Source organism: Mesoplodon densirostris, chromosome 2 (assembly GCF_025265405.1).
Source record: "Mesoplodon densirostris isolate mMesDen1 chromosome 2, mMesDen1 primary haplotype, whole genome shotgun sequence".
Lineage (NCBI taxonomy): Eukaryota > Metazoa > Chordata > Mammalia > Artiodactyla > Ziphiidae > Mesoplodon > Mesoplodon densirostris.
The window spans coordinates 22,457,399-22,479,250 of record NC_082662.1 but is presented as its reverse complement, the minus strand read 5'-3'; the positions used below and the strand labels follow the sequence as shown (position 1 = coordinate 22,479,250).

Below are 21,852 nucleotides of genomic sequence, written 5' to 3'. Positions count from 1 at the left end.
TTTTTTTAAATTAATTTGACTGCACCAAGTCTTAGTTGCGGCACACGGGGTCTTAGTTGCGGCACACGGGGTCTTAGTTGCTGCGTGTGGGATCTTCATTGTGGCATGCGAGATCTTTTTGTTGTGGCATACAAACTCTTAGTTGTGGCATGTGGGTCTAGTTCCCTGACCAGGGATCAACCCCGGGCCCCCTGCATTGGGAGCGTGGAGTCTTAGCCACTGGACCACCGGGGAGTCCCTAAGACACACTTTCTTAATGACCCCCTCCACCCCTGATCTGAGCTGGATGCCTCCATAACACCTTGAATTTAATTTAATTTTTATTTTTTTTGCGGTACACGGGCCTCTCACTGTTGTGGCCTCTCCCGTTGCGGAGCACAGGCTCCGGACGCACAGGCTCAGCGGCCATGGCTCACGGGCCTAGCCGCTCCACGGCATGTGGGATCTTCCCGGACCGGGGCATGAACCCGTGTCCCCTGCATAGGCAGGCAGACTCTCAACCACTGCGCCACCAGGGAAGCCCCATAACACCTTGAATTTAACATTTGTGGCCACATTTATCACTGAGTATTATTGTTCCCCTTTTTAATTTGTCTCCTTCAGTAGCTTTCGAGCTTCGTGAAGATAGGGGCAGTGTTGAATTCTATCCCCAGTGTGTGGCACAGTGTCTGGTATGTCAGGTTCGTTGAATGAATGAATGAATGAATGAATGAACGAACAAACGAATAATTGGATATCACTTTATACGAATGCCACATGTAGTTTGAAGTTGTCATCTGTTTGACAAATTCTCACCAGTTCTATCTGTATTTATAAATGCAAGAGGGAAAGGGAAGAAGGGAAAGAAAGAAAGGCAGTCAGGCTGGTGAGTGAGTAGGTGAGATGGGGAAGAAGTATTGAGGGGAGGGAAGCTAGGAAAGGTTCAGAGGCTATTAACATTTTAGGCCAAGTGCCTGGAGATTTTAATAACAGCCTGGATTTCTTTCAAGCTGAGGGCATGTGCTGATTTTCATGACTTACCCCATTCTAACCTTCCTTAGCCTTTTTGAAAATTTATCTTCTTTGACTGATAACTCTATCATTCATCTCTCTTTACATTAGGAAGTAAGAGCTTTGAGGTGCATGAATAGAAGGGAGGTAGCAGATTGCTCATGTTGGTCAGGGTGGCCTTGCTTTTTTTTGTACCAGATTAGACCCCTGATATTTTCTAGGGCTTGGATAGTGTATGTAGATCCTGTCTTGTGATCTGGTGAGCTACCAGGAATCTTAGTCTAAAACAGAGTTTAAACTTGGACTGTTCAGATTGGGTTCTCTTCCTTCAGGAAGCAGTGCAATAAGACTGGAGGTCCAGACATTCTCCCCATCCTCACCTTTGTGAGGGCCAAAGCACAGGCGCCACTACCTGTAGCTTTATTCGCTTGGTAAATACTTATTGAGCATTCTCTCTGTGCCTAGTATGGTGGTAGGCACTAGGATTATAGATAACTGATCACCAGCCTGAAAGAATCCAGTCTCGTGGGAGAGCAGTAAGAAAATCAGTCATTTTAAAGCAGTGTGATGGGATGGGTGGGCATGCACAGGACGTTATGAAAGTTTAAAGAGTGTGTGGGGGAGGGGCACCAATCTCCTTTGGGGCAAGGCATGTCAAGAGATGTTTCACTTGAGCTCAGTTTTGGAAGACCCTAGAAGTTGTGGGTTGTGGTAGGTGGTTAGATTTGAGCAAAAGTATGGAGGCAAGAGAGAATGTGATGCAGTGGGGAGCCATGGGAAGGTCCCTGGGACTTCAGGGAAGGGTATGTATATATGAAGATGTGACAGGAGATGAGACTGGAGCCAAAGAAAGGGACCATACTGTGAATGACCTTTTCTACTTTCCTAAATAAAAAGGGTTATCAGTAGAAGTGTTTTCATTCATCTAATGTTAGATGTTTACTGTTCTTTTATTGTTGTCTCTTGAGCAACTGAGTTTTATCTAATGTTTTATTTCTTTGGTTTGTTCTTTTTATGATCCCTGAATTTGGAGCCCTCTTTCCTTTTATTCTTTAGGTTAACTCCACTTTAGTACCATCTAGTCAAACCCCATACTCAGGCATTGTGGAGAGGATGATGCATTGCTTTTAAGGCAGCTTGGAAGGAGGAGGATTTAAATGACCTTCAAAGACTAATGTCAGACCCCCACGTCAATGTCACCGCAATTCATGCATGCATGGAGAGTGGGAAAGGGAACTTAATTATGGAGGAGGGGAATCGTAACCCGGCTTGAATGGGTGGTTGAAGGTCCTGCATCCGCCCCTTAGCCTCAAAAAAGGACTTTCTTACATTTGCTGCCAAAGAGGTCATAGGCGGAGTCCACATAAATACCATCCTCCCTCTGGGGTATGTGAGCCAGTCTTACTCTTTTGCTTTCACAGGTGCAGAATAGGTTCAGCAAATAGTATTCTGATCTCCATTGAACAGAATTTGGCATCTTGTTGTTCTTTTCCAGAAAATCAATCCCTTTAAAGCATGGAACATGGCAATTTTAGGTCAGCAGGCATTTAAAGACAACTTTTAACTTCTAAGGGCTGGCCTAATAAGATATATTTTGTACAAAAATACCAGTGTTAACCAAGATGAGACTTGAATCATTTAAATCTTGAAAGGGGCTTAGTTTTAGCTGCTAGTACACCTTTTACCTGTGAAATTACTTCTTGTTGTCTTTTAATGGCACTGTCCTTCTGGAGTTCTGTGAGCATCATCAGATATCAGGCTCCATTCCTTCTGCTAACCCTTGGTAACTGTTCAAAATTCATTACAGTGTTTGGAATGAGGGAACCCACAGTGACCCATGTCACTATCCTTTTGGACCATAAAGTAGCCTGCCATAGTTAGCCTGGATGACAGCAGAAGCCAGCCTTATGTAGTCAGGAACTGCTTCAACGTGGCTACAGTATGAATGACCAAAGGAGTTAGTCATAGTTAGACTTATCCATTTCATTAATTTGTTTTGAGAAGTCGCATCAGTGAGGCAGAGGTGCACCTTTGGTTCATTAATACAGGGGTCTGCACAGAAAAATTTATTTCAGTGAAATCCTTGAGAGTTGCAGAAAACACATGATGCTTCTTTGTACTTTTTTTTTTCAGCCGCACCTCGCGGCTTGCAGGATCTTAGTTCCCCGACCAGGGATTGAACCCGTGCCCCCTGCATTGGAAGCTTGGATTCTTAACCACTGGACCGCCAGGGAAGTCCCTCTTCGTACTTTAACTATTTATTTATTTGTTTGTTTGTTTGTTTATGGCTGCTCTGGGTCTTTGTTGCTGTACGCAGGCTTTCTCTAGTTGTGGCGAGTGGGGGCTACTCTTCGTTGAGGTTCGCAGGCTTCTCATTGCAGTGGCTTCTCTTGTTGCGGAGCACGGGTTCTAGGTGCACGTGCTCAGTAGTTGTGGCACTCGGGCTTAGTTGCTCCACGGCATGTGGGATCTTCCCGGACCAGGGCTCGAACCCATGTCCCCTGCATTGGCAGGTGAATTCTTAATCACTGTGCCACCAGGGAAGTCTCCCTCTTTGTACTTTAAATAGAACTTTTCTACTTTGGAGGGAAAGTGCTGTACAAACATGGCCCCAGTTGTTACTGGTACAACATATATATTCATACAGCTGTTGCTATTTCTAAAGTTTGGAAAAAGTTCTGTGTTAATCTAAATACAATTTTAATTTTTCTAAACACATATTCATATCTTAAAACAACACTTATTGATAGATTTTGGTAGGAGATAGAAAAACAAAGCTCAGTCTTCTTAATTCCTCATCTGTGTAAGCCTTTTGCCTCTGTTTTAATAGAAGTTCTTCAGTGCAAAGACCATGGCAGATCCCCTTTTCAAAGCAGTTCATAGAGATTTAGGTACGCAATTTACTTACTCTTGGTCACCAAGAAAGAGTCAAAATGAAAGAACCAGATGGCTGCTAAGGGAAAATGTTATAACATCAAACTTGAGGGGCTAGACCAGAGAGCAAGAGAAGAATGCTTGGGGGTAGTCTCAGGGAACTATAATTGCTAGTAACAGAATAGAAATTAGGTAGTGGAAAATGTAGGCTACTATACCAGAGAGATCCTCCTAACAAATTTTGGCTTGGAATTGTCTTTCTAAGTAAAGCTTTTGTGATTACTGGAATGCCACAGAATTCATCTCTTGGCTTTTTGTCCCACGAAGGTATTAGAATTTAAAACAGACTCTGACATGATTTATGGCAGACAAGAAATACCAGTTCAGTTAGGGCAGGTGTTATTTAATTACCCTTCTCTCTGGGAGTGGGGCTTTTCCCACTAAAATTGTTTGTGGGTGAAATCACAACAAAGATCCATAAAGTACAGCTTTATATATATATTTAAAATAGACATCAGTGTCTTGAATTTTTCTAATGTCAAAGGTTAATTTAAAATATTAATGCTGAAAAGATTAATTTAAGATATTAAATCTACTAGGCAAGAATATGTACATATTGTAACTACTTCCTTTTTACAATTAAAGTAATTGGATTATATTTAATGCGCTATTTACATTTAATAATTAAAAAAAGACATCTTTTCAGTATTCCCCATATGCAGAAAGAGATTGGGGGGGAGACTCATTTCTGATATAATTATCTTTACTTGGGCTAAAAAGGAAAAACAATTGTGCTTTTTAGAAAAATGCTCAGAAGAATATTATTTTATTTTATTTTATTTTATTGGGGGGATTTTTTTTTTATTCAAACAGAAAGTCACAAAAATTATAATCATCCTCATCAGTTCACTCAGTACCATGTAATTAATTTTTTTTCATCTTAAGAATATTATTTTAAAATACACATACAGTCATCACCCATTATCTGCAGTTTCACTTTCCACGGTTTCAGTTACCCGAAGTCAACAGCAGTCCAAAATTATTAAATGGAAAATTACAGAAATAAACAATTCATAAATTTTAAATTGCACACCATTCTGAGTAGTATAATGAAGTCTCACACCATCCTGCTCCATCTTGCCCTGGACATGAATCATCCCTTTGTCCAGCATATCCACGCTGTGTATGCTACCTGCCCGTTAGTCACTTAGCAGCCATCTCGGTTATCAGGTCAGTTGTTGAGTTGTTGCAGTGCTTGTGTTCAGGTAATCCTTATTTTACCTAATAATGGCCCCAAAGCGCAAGAGTAGTGATACCTTCAATTCAGATATGCCAAAGAGAGGCCGTAAAGTGCTTCCTTTAAGTGAAAAGGTGAAAGTTCTGGACTTAACAAGGAAAGAAAAAAATATCATGTATATGTAGGGTTCAGTACTTTCAGGCATCCGTGGGGGGGTCTTGGAACGTATCACCCTTGGAGAAAGGGGTACTGCTGTATACAGTTTAGGAAATACCCATAGGAATGTGTTTTGTGGTTCATTGTAAAAGAAGATGAAAGATTAGGCACTTAAAAAAAAAGTCCATGATGACAAGATTTCATTAGCTCAACAGTGCACAGAGAATGAAGCTTAGTGACTTTCAGGGACCCCGTAGGTAAAAGTAACCCATCAGAAGTGACAGAATCCCAGATGCCTAGCTGTTTGAAAACAGGAGTTTGTTTGAAAAGCAGTAGCATCTGAACATGTTATCTGAGGCTGGCACTTTAAATGAGCCAGTGTTTATGTTGTTTAAAGTGAAAGATGTGAAGGCCCTGAGCAGCTGGCTAAAACTGGGTGTAGAGAGGGAGAAAGCAGTGTGTTATTCTCATTAACACCATTTCAGTTCTAGGGTAAATATGTCAGGAAGGCTTTCTTAGGTTAGCACGTAGTCTTTTTTTCGAGGGGGAAGAAACTTGTCAGTGGTTTGGTGGCACTTGTGTATGAAAATGAGAAATATGAGCATAGTCTTGGTTTGGGTGTTTTGTGAAGAGTCATGGACACAGATTGACCTGGGTTTAAAAGCTGACTGTGTGACTTTGATAAAGTTACAGAACTGCTCTTAGTTTTTTAATTCTCTCATCTGTAAAATCAGAATGCTACTACTTACCTTTCAGAAGTGTTTTAAAGATTAGATTTGTTCAAGAAAATGTGAATGAATACCTGACACATTTTCAGCAGACACTACAGGATACAAAGAAGTTTTAAGAATCCCACCCTTGGCTCCCAGTAACTGCTGCTGTTCCTACTGTTTCTGTTAGGTTTAAGGATATTTTGTTTTTCAGTTCCTATATTTAAAGAATTATACACTCCCAAAATCTGTGCTACAATATAGAATGTAGTGACTGCCATAAAAGGTTCAGCATACTTTTTGGCACTTTCAGAGAGGGAGAAATGACTTCAGACAAGAAGAGTCAAGGAAGACTTTTTAGAAGTGGTGACATTTGCCTTGGGCCTTTAAGATGAAAGGATTAAAAAAATTTTTTTTTAATTTTTAAGAAATGCCACAATCCAAATAATAGTACCTTTGAGACTATTTGCTATCAAAGTACATAAAGTGAAAATACTGAATTGACTCTTGACTATGATTTGGAAGACTGACACCCTTTGTCTTAATCCTTAAAATTGGTATAATGTAAGCAGAGGCCATCCATTTCTTTCTCAGCACTTGTCTTCACACTCCCAGAGAACCTGTTTCAGAAGGTAAGAGGCCCACCTACTGCTTGGTTTCCACTGAGACCAAAGAAAAGAGAACCAATTAGGAGAGCCCTTTGTGTAATGCGCAGTGCTGTTTAATTTGACGTGTTCTCCTTAAATTATTTTATTACCACTAGGAGGTAAGTCCAAACAAACTCAGCTTTCCTTTGAATTAGCAATAATGAGAGCTCTCAGTTATTGAGTACCTACTGGGTGCTAGATACCTCTCTAGAAGGCTTACGTATGTTATCTCATTTTATCCTTAGAACCATTCTGTGAGGTAGATTTTATTTCCCCCATTTTACAGATGAGGCTTAGAGAGATTAACCAGCCCAAAATCATACATAACTGGTGGCTCAGGGAATCCTTGAGTCTCTTAACTGAACTTGCCTCTGGGTTCACCAAGCTGTATTGATTTTTGAATGTTGTAAGCACCTGTATGAGTATTAACTTTAAAAAAGAAAAGAGAAATTGTCATTATTAATTATTATTCAGAAAATTAATTAAATATTTTGTTCAAGAGACTTCCTTGGTGGTCCAGTGGTTAAGATTCCGCGCTCCCAATGCAGGGGGCCTGGGTTCGATCCCTGGTCAGGGAATTAGATCCCGCATGCCGCAACTAGGACCCGGCGCAACCAAATTTAAAAAAAATGTTATTCAAATATGTTATATGCGTATGATGATGATATCCTACCTACTTGCAGTGCTTTCTTATTTGTTTGATTTCAGGATACCTGTTATTCCTTTTAAAAGTACTCCATGGTATACACTTATTGAAGATAAATTGAAATTAATCTGACTTTTAAAATTTTACAGTACATCTTTATGATTTGGGACCTTGCAAAACTAGAGTGGAAATCAATTCTGACTTAAACAGGAAGCTTGTGGCTTTAATCGCTGGGAGAAGGGAAATAAGGAGGTGAGCCCCGTGATTACCCTTTCTGTCTAGATGTATATTCTAAGCATGGAGCAAGGTGGGGGATCCCAAGCAGAGCACATTAGTCTTACTGAACTGAAGAGACAGAAATTGTAGTTCAAGGGAGGCTGAGGCAACTGGAAGCTGTGAGGTAGAGTTCTGGAAAAGAGGGAGCTATGTAGAAAACTGTTCTAGAAGTCTTCTTAGGGTCCTCTTGAGGCTTGGTGGATCACCCACATGCCTGGTGGGGTCAAGCTACAGGAGGTTGGGGAAAGAGGGATCAGGAAGTTATGAGCTAACTGGTTCCCAGTGCAGGGACATGTTTGAATTCCTACCAGCCAGAGGAGAGAGCCCATGTGGCTCACTCTCCAGCAGAGACCCAGTAGACAGCATCCAGTAGAGATCACAGAAGGGCCACATCTGTACTGGGGCTAAAAGATCCAATAGAGTAAAGGCTGCTCAAGACCCACCCTAACAAAGCTTAAAAACAAGCCTCAGACATACCAGATTGAACCGAAAGTCACTTCACTGCCTACAGGAACAAAGCCCAGCACTCTTGAAACCAAGACAACGATGCTAGTTACTCAACATTGTAAAATCACAATGTCCAACACCCAGTCAATCAAAAGTTACCAGGAAAATGTGGCCCATAATTAGGAGAAAAATCAGTCAGAAGAAACACTAAGAAATGACAAAGGTGGGACTTCCCTGGTGGTCCAGTGGCTAAGACTCCACGCTCCAAATGTTGGGAGCCCAGGTTCAATCCCTGGTTGAGAAACTAGATTCCACATGCGTGCCGCAACTAAGAGTCCACATGCTGCAACTACAGATCCCGCATGCCTCAACTAAACATGCCGCAGTGAAGATCCCACGTGCTGCAACTAAGACCCGGTGCAACCAAAATAAATAAATAAATAAATATTTTTTTAAAAAAGAAAAGAAACGACAGAGGTGATGGAATTACCAGACACGGGTATTAAAACAGCTGTTATATATCTATGTTCAAGCATGTAAAGGAAAATATGAACATACTAGTTAGGAGGTAAACATTTTAGCTTTGCAAATAAACAGTGGAATTTGGTTCCAGTCTCTTTTATTTTTATTATCTTTCTTCTTCCCATGCTGTTGATGATTTGGTAAAATTTGAATATTCTCTTGTAAGTCTGAGTCATAGAATCATAGCATTTCAGTGTTGGAAAGAACTTTTAAAGATCATCTTGTTCACCTTCTCATAGTATAGAAAAAGAAATATTATATTTCATTGATTCTGAGATGTACATTTTCCCTACATTTTAACGTTTCTTGAATCATGAGGCATTTTAGATTTGATGAAATACCATAAAAGCCCATTAGAATTGTGACTTTTCCGTAAATTCTTAGTGGTAGAATTCAAGACTTCCTAGAAAACTTCCCTTCTTTATTCTTTATATCCAGATCCTGCCCAGTTCAAATCTTTATTCCAGGAAGTCTGTTCAGTTCAAAGTGATCTTTTCATCCTTTCTGTTGTCATCATTGCATCATTCGATAACTGAACTTCTGTTTGCTATGTTGTTACTTAACTGTGTTTTATCTGTCTCCTCAATTAAATTATAAGCTCTTAGAGTCAGGGGAGGGATTTTATATTTCTTTGTGTTTTCTAGAGTCTACTTGATACATATTCATTGATTGATAAGTGTGCTATAATTAGTAATTAGCCAGTTATACAACCTGAAGCTTATTAATAGTGTTGTTTAATGGTTAACTATGTGCCAGAACTAAGTGCTAGATAGATGTAGAATTAGTACTTCTATTACTCCTGCTGCTGCTGCTGCTGCTGCTACTACTAGTACTACTATTACAGTCACTACTACTATTATTGTAATTATTCTGAGCTAGGTACTATGTTAAGCATTTTATACATGCATCATTTCATTTTTCTTCACAACAGCCTTAAAAACTAAGGATCATTATACTAATTTTAACAGATTAGGGAAAAGACTTAAGAGATTGACTGCTTGCCAAGGTCCCAAAGCTGAAATTTGGCAGTAGTGGGTTGAAAGCCACACCTCTTTCTCTAATGTCCATGTTCTTGCTGCTCTACATCACTGCTTATTAGGTTTTGAGGGCTTTAGTAACCTAGTAAACTGAGAGTAGAAAGAAAAGAAATGGGCACTTTTCACTCTGTTCAAGGACTTTTCCTTATAAATCCCATGTTTTGAATGGTGAATAGACCTTATGAGAGGAAGTAGATGTACAGCTGCCCTTTGCTGCTCTTAGTTGCTGGCAGCTTGGCTGTTAGTGACAGATGAGTGTGTGACCCTTTTTCACCAATGAATTCTTGTTACAGCTGGCAGAATAGAATAGTTGATGTGGAATTTCATGGCAGTTTGCTTCATAATTCCACTCCCTGGTGTTCAGATGTAGTTGTGATTGCTAGGTCTCTCTCCTCACTTAAGTTGGTATATTAACAGTCACATCCAGGACTACTGCTTCTGTCTGCTCCATGACCACACGGTGTGTTTGTGTATTGCCCTGAGCTGTCAGCAAAACATTTTGCTGAATTTCCTTTTTTGTTGTTTCTCTATACCTTTTTTCCCCCGGCCTTTCTCATTTGTGTAAAACTGGTTTCTTTTTTGGCCTTTTTATCCCAGAGAGGGAGTAGTTACTGCAGAGAGAAGCTTGAAATATGAAGAGAAGTATCATAGAGATTAACACGCATAGTTAGAGAGCTAGCAGGTTGAAATGAGACTTAGTGCCTGACGTGCTGTTTGGCCCTGATTATCTCCTTCCTCCCTCATTTTCAAACTTGCCTCTGTATCTAATGCACCAGTGGGTGCTCCAGTGCCTTGTCTGTAGGGAGCTTAACCCAGTGCAGCAGACTACTTGCAAGAACCAGGAAAGAAAGGTTACAACCTAGCCCCATTTTTTCCGTCCCTGGGTAAGGTAGTAAACTGGGATTAGACACTTCCATAAAAAACCCACTGTGTGTTCCCATACAGTAGCACATGTCCAGGTTAGGCTTCCTCCCAGCTACTCAAGCGCGTGTACTTGGAGAGGAATGCATTTTGTATCTATCCTCATCTCAACTTTTTGGCCACCACCAACTGGTGATCACTCTTTTCTGTTATTGGCTATAAATAAAGGAAGCTCTTAAAAATAAAGAAGACTTTATTAGGGCTTGTGTGAGTTATTGACACATTTCTAATAATCTTGTGAGCTGATGTGTTGATGTTTGATACTTTGTTTTGTTTTGTGAGTTAGTATTTTTTTAAATATTTATTTATTTATTTGGCGGTGCCGCGTCTTAGTTGCGGCATGCAGGATCTTTAGTTGCAGCATGAGAACGCTTAGTTGCGGCATGTGGGATCTAGTTCCCTGACCAGTGATCGAACCCAGGCCCCTCTGCATTGGGAGCATGGAGTCTTAGCCACTGGGCCACCAGGGAAGTCCCTCCTTCACCTGTTTCTTTCTTCCCCCCTCCCCTCTGGCAACCACCTGTTTGTTCTCTGTATCTATAATTGTTTCTGTTATTATTATTATTTTTTTTGGCCACGCCATGCAGCTTGTGGGAACTTGGTTTCCCGACCAGGGATTGAACCTGGGTCAAAGCAGTGAAAGCACCGAATCCTAACCACACACCACCGGGGAACTCCCTGTTTCTGTTAACGTTTGTTCATTTGTTTTTTAGATTCCATTTATAAGTAAAATCATACAGTATTTGTCTGACTTATTGCACTTAGCATAATACCCTCTAGGTCCATCCATGTTGTTGCAAGGCAAGATTGCATTCTTTTTTTTCCTTTTTTTAAAAAAATATTTATTTATTTTATTTTTGGCTGCATCAGGTCTTAGTTGCGGCACACGGGATCTTCCTTGCAGCATGCTGAATCTTTTCTTTGGGGTCCGCAGGCTCTTCACTGGGATGCGCAGACTTCTCTCTAGTTGTGGCTCAGGCGCTCAGTAGTTGTGGCACATGGGCTCAGTAGTTTCAGCATGCAGGCTCTCTAGTTGTGGCTTGATTGCTCAGTAGTTGCAGCGTGGGCTTAGTTGCCCTACAGCATGTGGGATCTTAGTTCCCTGACCAGGGATCGAACCTGCGTCCCCTGCATTGGAAGGCAGATTCTTAACCACTGGACCACCGGCGAGGTCCCATACCACCTCTTCTTTATCTGTTCATCTATTGATGGGCACTTGGGTTGCTTCCATATCTTGGCTATTGTAAATAATGCTGCAATGAACTTAGAGGTGCAGATATCTTTTTCTTTTTCATTTATTCATTTATTTATGTATGTATGTATGTATGTATGGTATGCGGGCCTCTCACTGTTGTGGCCTCTCCCGTTGCAGAGCACAGGCTCCGGACGCGCAGGCTCAGTGGCCATGGCTCACGGGCCTAGCCGCTCCGCGGCATGTGGGATCTTCCCGGACCGGGGCATGAACCCGTGTCCCCTGCATCGGCAGGCGGACTCTCAACCACTGCGCCACCAGGGAAGCCCTTTTTCTTTTTTTAAAATAAATTTATTTATTTATTTGTTTTTATTTTTGGCTGTGTTGGGTCTTCGTTGCTGTGCATGGGCTCTCTCTAGTTGTGGCGAGAGGGGGCTACTCTTCATTGCACTGCACTGACTTCTCATTGTTGTGGCTTCTCTTGTTGCAGAGCACGGGCTCTAGGTGCGCAGGCTTCAGTAATTGTGGGACACAGGCTCAGTAGTCGTGGCTCGCGGGCTCTAGAGCGCGGGCTCAGTAGTTGTGGCACATGGGCTTAGTTGCTCCGCGGCATGTGGGATCTTCCCAGGCCAGGGCTCGAACCCATGTGCCCTGCATTGGCAGGCAGATTCTTAACCACTGCGCCACCAGGGAAGCCCCAGATATCTTTTTGAATTAGTGGGTTTTTTTTTCCCCTTTGGATAAATACACAGGAGTGTAATTGCTGGATCAAAAGTAAGCCCTTTTATTATTTGTTTATTTTTTATTTATTTTTGTTTGTTTGTTTTGCAGTACGCGGGCCTCTCACTGTTGTGGCCTCTCCCGTTGCGGAGCACAGGCTCCGGACGCGCAGGCTCAGCAGCCATGGCTCACGGGCCCAGCCGCTCCACGGCATGTGGGATTTTCCCGGACCGGGGCACGAACCCGTGTCCCCTGCATTAGCAGGCGGACTCTCAACCACTGCGCCACCAGGGAAGTCCCCTAGACCATTCCATTTTGATGAATTAGGTATTGCTAGAAATTGGCATTAGGTTGGGAAAGTAAAATGAATTTTGTGTCTGTTACTGAAAGTTATCAGTGATAACATTGTAGACTCTGTGTAATTGTCTTAGAACAGGGAACTTGGGCAAAGGTGGAGATCCAGGAAATATTTTACGTTAATAAATCGTTTCTTTGGAGCTCAGAATACTTTGCAAACAAAATCTCGGTTTTGTATGACACCTCTCAAGCAATTTTTTTAGTGCAGCTCACAGCCGAACTAGAAAGATGAATTGAAAGTTTTTCCCTAATTGCTAGTCATCATTAGACTAAGAACTAGAATCCAGGTTTCCAACTCACAGTTTTAGTGTATTTTCTTTTGGACAACCAGATGGATCCTACTAAAAAGAGAGCCTAATTTTGGCCATTTAAAAGGCAGTTTTCGGGCTTCACTGGTGGCTCAGTGATTAAGAATCCACCTGCCAATGCCGGGGAGACGGGTTCAAGCCCTGGTCCGGGAAGATCCCACATGCCGCGGAGCAACTAAGCCCGTGCACCACGACTACTGAGCCTGCGTGCCACAACTACTGAAGCCAGAGCGCCTAGAGCCTGTGCTCCGCAACGAGAGAAGCCACGGCAATGAGAAGCCTGCGCACCGCAATGGAGAGTAGCCCCACTCGCTACAACTAGAGAAAGCCCGCGCGCAGCAACGAAGACCCAATGCGGCCAAAAATAAATAAATAAATTTAAAAATAAAAGGCAGTTTTCTATGGAATAGTTGATACTAGAAGAAACTAATTTTGAAGTAAAAGTTATCCCCCAATTTTAGCTTTAAGAGCAAATCTATGGTTAGAGCCTGAAGAGTAATAAAAGTAAGAACAAAAGGTGGTATTGCTCCCAAAAGATAATAGAAAGTTATGGAATTACCAGATGTGAATGGTCCTTGATATACAGTGTGTTCAAGGAGTAAGATACGGTAGTTTGGAAGTCCTGTTTCCCTGGGCTGCTTTCCCAAAACCAAATTAGGACAAGAAGGAGCTTTACATTTATTGAATGTAGGTCCATAGCTGCTGTCATTCCTTTATGAAATTGGAAATTTCTCCTGGTTTTAGATCACAAGTAAGCTTTTTTTCTTGGTTCTCCCAGTCAGATAGTTTCTTTGTCCACCCTAGGAGTTCCATTTGTCTTGCTAGCTCTTTTGAACATTACTCTAGTGACCTAAACTGATTTGTCAGTAACTTCTTATGTTTGGAGAGAGTCTGGTTATATTTGTAGGTTTAGCCCCACCCTGTATTTCAATAGGAAGTGAGTAGGTGCTTAAGTCTATAATGAGGCATTCCTCCTTGTGATTGTTTATGATAGTGAGGAGTGCTATATGCAACAGTAAATTCATACTTCTTTAAACATTTTAACAGACAGACTTAGATTACAGTAAACCTGTGTGTTGTGTATTATTTTGAAGTCAAATGATTATTTGACTTTTCAGTTGAGATTCTTGAACCGCTGTGAAATACACATTCTTAAACATAAAGAAATTTATTTCTTGAAGGAGGAAACTGGCCTACAAAGCAAAGCTCTTCTCATATGCCCCCATCCAAAGTGCTGTTAACTATAGAACAGTGGGAAATGCTGAAGTGAAAGCAGAAGTCCTAATTGCCACACATACAATATCCCCACATGTTCTCATCCCCTGCTACTGCTGATCAGCATTTTGGGGGGTATGTTTCAAAGAGGAACTGCCTTGAGAAGCATTTCTGTTGTTACGGTTTTTGCTGTAGCTCAGATATACTTGCTTTTGGATGTGGCCATAGAAATCTGCAGGTGTTATCAGTGACCGTGGCTCTAAATGAAGCGTTGTTTTTTTATTTATAATAAATAGCTAGTAGTACATATCATTGCCAGAATGAGCAGTCATCTGTTTTCTGTCCTGGTAATAATAGGAATTCAGATTGTAGGGTACAGATGAGTGCATCCTCCCTCTCACATGCAGCCTTCCTTTATTATTTTCTTCCACCCTCCCAATCCCTATCTCTCACCTACTTCACCCCACTCCTGCTATAGGCTGTTGGGAACAGAGTTGAGAGTTCAGAGTGTAGGGTACATGTCAAAGTCTCCTTTTGCCTTTACACTGACCAAATATGATATATAAATATTTCATGATAACTTCAAATATAAAGACTTGTAGAATCTTACTGTTGTGAAGGGACCTCAAAGAACACCTCATCCAGTTTCCAATTCAAAGCATGAATCCCATAATGGTACTGGCAGTCTAGACTGGTCAGTGTACTCCAGGCCATAGCTAGGAGGGGATGCCTGAAGTCTTTCATTTATTCTCAGACTCCTTCTCAAGTTTCTTAGGCTGAAAATAGCCAGGGGTAAAGATGGGGGTTGCTGCTGAGTCTGGCTGGATGTCTGGAACTTGTCCAAAGCCAGTTTTTCCTTTGGACTTCTTTGGGTAGCCAACTCCCAGATTGGCTTGGGAGGCTCCCAGAGTGTAAATAACGTAACCCCAGGGCTTTGTCTGGAATATCCTTTTTACCATTCTGGATCCTAGCCGTCCTGGTAACTAGATGAATCTAGATCTGGCGAAGGGTTTGATTCATGGTCATGATCTGCCCTTCTCTACAGTCCCTAGACCTCCCTCTGGCCTTGTGTTCAGAATGCAAGTGGCTGTTGGCCAAGTGACGAGGTTATGGCAGCTTAGGTAGAAGCAAATCCAGGAACTTTAGAACTTCTTAAAGATCATCTAGCTTAGTCTCTTTATTTTGCAGATGGGGAAACTGAAGCCCAGAGTGAGAATTATATCATCTTTGATTTAACAGGCATTGTAGAAGTCATCCAGTCTGACCTCTCAACATCATCTTATTACAGTCTAGGAATCTCTCCCCCAACCTGCCCAATAGCTGGTATCCAGAGGATGATACTGGGGAACTTATAACTTCTGAAGAGAACCCATTCTAATATAGGACAGCTCTAATTAAAAGGAACTAACTTAATTGAAATCTACTTCCCTGTAACTTTTATCTTCTCAGTGGTTCTAATTTAATTCCTCTCCTATGTAATATCCCCCAAGGTAAGACCTTCTCAGACTCCCAAGTTAACAAATATCTCTGTAGCATATAATTTCCCTAATCAAAATAAAGTATAACTGAAAAAGAACTTTACTGATTCTATAAAGACAGGGCATTCCACTTTCATGTGTCCAGACTTCTCTTTCCAGCCAAGAACGACTACTTTCTTGGTTTTCTTCACTTTCTTTTCATTACTGGCACTAGCATTTAGCTCTTTTCATAATACTTTTATTTTTTTTAATTTTTTATTAGAGTCAGGACCTCAGTTCCCCCGCCAGGGATCGAAACCAGGCCACAGCAGTGACAGTGCCAAATCCTAACCACTAGGCCACCAGGGAACTCCCTCATAATACTTTTAATAAAGAAACATACATTTTATCACTTTGTGAGTATAACTGTACAAAGCTATCAGGAGAGAGCTACAGATAGGGCTGAAGGATTGGACTCACCCCTGCAGCCTGTCTGTGGTTTCTCAGTTCATATTTGCTAGCTGTGGTGGGCCTCTCCATTTCTATTGTCTCCTTCTCAGCCTGGGAAGAGTTTCCCAACTGGTCTTCTTACCTCCAGTCTTCTGCCCATATACAGCTTCCTACTTCAGTTAGAATGATTTATCTAAAAATGCAGATTTGCCTATGTCACTTCCTTAATTTAGTGGTTTGTCAACACCCAGTGCTCCACAAATTTTCCACTAAATGACTACTGATGATAGATGAGCTTTTCTCAACTGCATTCTCATAAGAAAATTAAACCCTAATGCTATTAGGCATCCATTGTATATAATGTATTAACTTTTTTCCAGTGCATCTGAAATGGTCCGTTGTTTACACTCTTGAAGAGAATTGAGGAAATAGTCACTCAAATTCTTTTCTTTGTTCTGTGGTTCAGATGAGGGACCCAGTATAAAAGAGTAGAGAGAGAGACTGTATGTTCTTCAAGAGGTCCAGAAGCATGGCTGGGAACAATCTCCAGAATAAAACCCCACAAATTTCATTGAAGTCTAGGGTTTCAACTTTATTATTATGTTTTAAAATACACACACACACACACACACACACTTATTTATTTATTTATTATAAATTTATTTCTTTATCTTTGGCTGCTTTGGGTCTTTGTTGCTGCATGCGGGCTTTCTCTAGTTGTGGCGAGCGGGGGGGCTACCCTTCCTTGCGGTGCACGGGCTTCTCATTGTGGTGGCTTCTTTTGTTGCAGAGCACAGGCTCTAGGTGCTCAGGCTTCAGTAGTTGTGGCTCGCGAGCTCTAGAGCGCAGGCTCAGTAGTTGCGGCGCACGGGCTTAGTTGCTCCACGGCATGTGGGATCTTCCCGGACAAGGGCTTGAACCCATGTCCCCTGCGTTGGCAGGCGGATTCTTAACCACTGTGCCACCAGGGAAGCCCCTAGGGTTTCATCTTTAAATTTATGTGAATATTGTATTCTACTACATAATATGTCCATTGTTAAAAGTGTTTTAAAATATTTGTCAATGAATAGAATTGATTTTACAGGAGGATTTGCCTGAGGTCCATGGAACTAAAAATAACTACCTTTTTTCTTAGCCCTGTAGTGGACATTTTATACATGTTACATTATTTAATGTCTCTAGGAAAGTTGCCCAAGATAACACAGCTAGTAAAGTGTCAAGACTCAGGGCGCTAAGGGAAGTAAGTCTCAACTCCACAACTTGAAGCTGAGTTTGAGTCAAGAGCCTTGGAAGTCTTTGTCCCATTTCTAAGTTTATCTTCACTGGAATAGAGGGGTTTTTTTCCCTTGGTCAAATTAGTATTGTGGTTCAGATCATGTGTAATTCCATACTTCTTTGGCATAATACAACTAACCTTGATTATCCAAAAGAAAAATGAGCAGTGATGCAGGTAATTCCATATAATAGGGAATCTTGTCTTTCTCTGGTGGCTCTGAAACATATAAAATGACTTTTATTTTAGTAGCAGATTCACTTTTCTAATTGTTTTGTCTTGATAGATATTGACATATTGTAATTTCTTGAGTACTCTAGCTGGTTGTGGGAGCTGGCTTTTTTTGGCAAGAGGTAGCTATCTTGCTATTGAAAACTTGGTTCCTCCACCCCAAAAGACATACAGTTGACTCCATTTGTGTCCACTTACCCAAGATACTTGGGAAAGCATAAATGCTAAAGTACCAAGGTGTCAGAGTGGCTTCCCCAGCTCCACCCCCACTCTGACATTTACCTAGCCATCTGGAATCCAGTTTCCATTAAGTGTCCAAAGAGAATGTCTGGAATGCCCTGTCAGTGGCCATTCAGTGCAGAATTTCAAGGGGATCTGGCTCCTGTAGCTCCTCTAAGAAGCTAGAACAAGTTCTGAAATGATTGCTAATGGAGGGAGCCATAGTGGCTATTTTCACTCATCTCTGGCTGTACCCTTGAATTTCTGGTTCTTCCTAAAAGCTTGAAGTTTGGGAGTCTAAGGATATCCAGAGGATGCAGAGTCCTGTGAGGTTCTTTTATTTGGAACACCTTGCCTCCTTTGCTGTTCTAAACTCTCTTTTCAGTATGAGTTAATAAAGCTTGCATGTTAGTACCCAGTACCCTTTAGATTATGTAAAAGAGGAGAAGAGGTAGACTGGGAGGGAAAGTCCAGAGTTTGGATTAGAAAACCTGTTTAGTCAAAGGGGAACTTAGCTGAGGAACAGAATGAAAATTATTTCCTTAGACAGTAGACAAACATTCAGGAAACACCTCTGCACCCCAAAGATAGGAACAGCTGCCACACAGTGACTATTAAAGGGAGGTTCTAAGTTATGAGCAAACAGCTGATTCTCTTGGTTCTTAGGCTGTTGCTGTTGGTGACAGGAAATCTTGTTTCCCAAGCTGCTGGCTTCCTGTTTTATTTTTACTCTTAGCAGATCAGAATGTCCATAACAAGGAGCAGTCTGTTCCAAAGGGTTCTACTCCCTCTTTGAGCCTGAAGGGCTTTTTTTTTTTCTTTTTCTTTTGGTCAGACAAAATGTTGGTTCACTTTTAAGATCTATGATGTTTAGCTTGGTTTAAGCATTTCGTATTCACAATCAACTTTTTTGGTGATGAGCTGGTGTTTTGAGATTTGATGTAAGTAAACCTCTGTGGGTTTTTTTTTTTTTTTTTTTAAAGAGGAGTTTGCAATCTTGGGGACTTGGGTATGTTACCTTTATGCTTTACCATTTAATTTGCCATTTTCCCTAGCACAAAAACCATTAGGCTGTTTTAAATTTCTTTAGTTTCACAAGATAGGGAAACAGTTCCAGCCCGATGTGCCTTGGCTGTAGTCATATCCATTTTGTTGGATAAAAAAACTCCTCCTGTCCTTGTAAAGCTAGGAATTTGGTAATCTAACTCTAAAACAATAGCTCAGCATGAACCTAAAGTGCTGGGGGATTTCCTAGGGAAAGGGGCTCAGCCGACAGGATAAGAAACAGTAACTGGAAGGTTTCCGGATCTGCTCCACTTCCTGCTGTCTCAAGAGCCTTTTGGCCCAGGTGTGTTGAACCGGATGGGAGAGAGAAAGGGAGCTGTGGGTAGAAGAGAAAGGACTAGGGAATCTTACAGCACAGGGTGCTTGGCATCATGTTTGATATATTGAACGTGTAAAATTTTCCTTGATATTCTTTCATTCTGTCAACTTATAGACTAAACTTTGGTAGTGTTAATAGATACTGGCAGTATTTAGCTGTACATTAACAGTCCTCCATCAGGGAAGGACTGGAGAAGTTATGTCCTGTTGCAGATCAGTAGAATCACTGTTGGCAACTTAATTTCATTGTGGAGACTGTCAGATAACAAAAGCTCTTTTTTGATTCTTCTAATTGATTATTTGGAATCTGATCTGTTCTGGTTGTGGACCCCCCAAGGTTAGGATCTATACCATCCAGGACCTGCTGAATGGGCTGTTTTCTTACCATGCAGCCCTGCCTCTGGAGACTCTTGTTAGTTGGAGCATAGTTGTTATTTTAAGGTTTTTAGGTTTTTATGCTGCCTGTGTACCCTCAGTCAGCAGTCACCAGTTCAGAATTTCTAAACTTATCCAGCAAGCCTCTAATGACAAACCTTTAAAAGAGGTGGTAGGGGTAAGGGAGGGCTTAAAACAGAAAAAAGATAGAAGATTTTTAAAGCTGTTCAGATCAGAGCAAAACAAAAGGAAAAAAGACTCACACAGCCCTGGTGTGCCTGGAATTTGTGGTTGAGTAATACTTTCCTGTTATTTCTTTTTTAGGTTGTTTTTCATCATTCAGAACGTTGCCTGAAGCAGGTCCACCATGCCGTTAGTAACGAGGAACATCGAGCCAAGGCACCTGTGCCGTCAGACGTTGCCTAGCGTTAGAAGCGAGCTGGAATGCATGACCAACATCACCCTGGCAAATGTCATCCGACAGCTGGGCAGCCTGAGTGAGTGCCGCAGAGAGCCTGTGCTTTGCCCTCAGGGGTCGTTGGTGCTCTTTATTTTGTTTCCTTCTCCTCCGTGTTCCTATTTCTCCCCCATCTGCCTTCCCTAGGTAGTGCGAAAATTTATCCCACTCCCACCGCTTCCCCAAAGAGAGGCTCCTTTTTGGTACAGATTCTTCCCCTCAACCCTTTCTTCATCTACCACCACCCTCTAGGTTCCCTCCCCCTCCCCCTCCACCTGCTTCAAAAGAAATCTGTGGGAAGGGTGGCAGGAAGGGCTGCAGCAGAAACTGCAGATGGAATGACAGAGCAGAATTCTCTGTGTGTAAAGTGGGAGGTTCACAGAGCAGTATCTTGGGTTGGGGAATGTGCCTGTAATTGCACAAAGCTATTCGATGTAGCCTGACTTTGTTGAAGCCTCAAATGTGCCAATAGTCTTCATCTATGCAACACCCCCCCCCACCTTTTCTTCCCAAAGAGAAGTAAAGCAAACATGCATTCAGAGAGATTCTGGCTGACTTGTTTGCCTTGGTACACATTTAATTGTGCTGCAGGCCCCCAGGTCCAAGTTCAGGGTACAAATTACTTCTGTAGTCTCTGGGGTATTGGGAGTTTTGCAAGCTGTGTGAACACAGTGACACAAATTGGAGCTGGAGCCATTCTTCTCTAGGAGGAAGATGGGGGTTAACCCAGTCTGCTTTGGAGCTGAGGGAAAGAAAGCCACCTTAACTGTAATTTTTTTTTTAATTGATAAGAATGAATAAGACTGCCTTGGGTGGGGTACATGCATGGGTTTGGATTTCATTCTGAATTAAGTTGACTTTGTTTGCTTGGAGCCGAGATATGGGAAGGGCAGATGCTTGGATAGGCTCTGCATTTGTCTAGTGCCATTCTAGCTCCCATAAGAACCTCTATCAAAATGCCATTTTAGTGATCCTCCTTAGCAAAAGCATCTTGGTGTGAATTATTTCAGACATTCACCTCTCCTATCGCATCACTGCCCTTAGTGAAAACAGTGGAATATCAAGAAAGCCTGCATCCCCCCAGATAGTAATAGGCCCTGCCTTGAAAATAGGTGCCTGAGGAGACAGAGGTCCGTGACCATTTGATGTATGGGGTGTGAGATTCCTAAGGCATCACCTAGCTCAGAGGCCATCTCAGTTGATCCAGGGCTTAGGGAAACCTGGATGGGGCGTCAAGAAAGAAATGAAAGCCCGCCAGTGTCTGTCTTACACAAAGGAACGTCGACAGCAGTGCAACAGCAGTACGGCTGACGAGGAAGCACATGAAGGCTGCAGAGAGCCTCACTGCTTCTTAAAAGCATCATTTCTGCTTCTGTCACCCTGAGAAAGCCAAATGGGTGGAAGTCAGTCACACACTGGTTCCTTCTCTATAGGACAAAGGACATCTAGCTAATGATACTTCTTATTCTCACTCAGCAGGAGTTATGCTCTTTCTCAGGTGTTTTTCCAGGGTGGTGTTGCTGGATGCCATTGCTCACTCTCCCACTTGTGATCAGAGCATTCCTATCTTGAGGAAGTTGATCTGAGGGCCAGGGTTGGCTTGTGCCTGTGGAAACAAGATTTCCTCAGGTTGTAGAGCTAGCTCACCCTTTATTCATCCAGTAAACATGTATTAACCATATTTTATGTGCCAGATGCTGAGAGGATACAGCAATAGTAAGAAATGGTCTCTGCCTTCCAGGAGCTCATACT

The 21,852-nt window shown here is 41.8% G+C and overlaps 1 protein-coding gene across 1 annotated transcript in view; it reads left to right on the top strand.

Annotated features, from left to right (window-relative positions):
• The window catches only part of WASF2 (WASP family member 2), a 72,621-nt gene that overhangs the window by 30,961 nt on the left and 19,808 nt on the right, over positions 1-21,852 (top strand). Inside the window, exon 2 of the mRNA XM_060089239.1 lies at positions 19,968-20,140. Coding sequence (XP_059945222.1) covers positions 20,011-20,140 — 130 coding nt within the window. The 5' untranslated portion in view covers positions 19,968-20,010. The remainder of the gene's footprint in view (positions 1-19,967; positions 20,141-21,852) is intronic.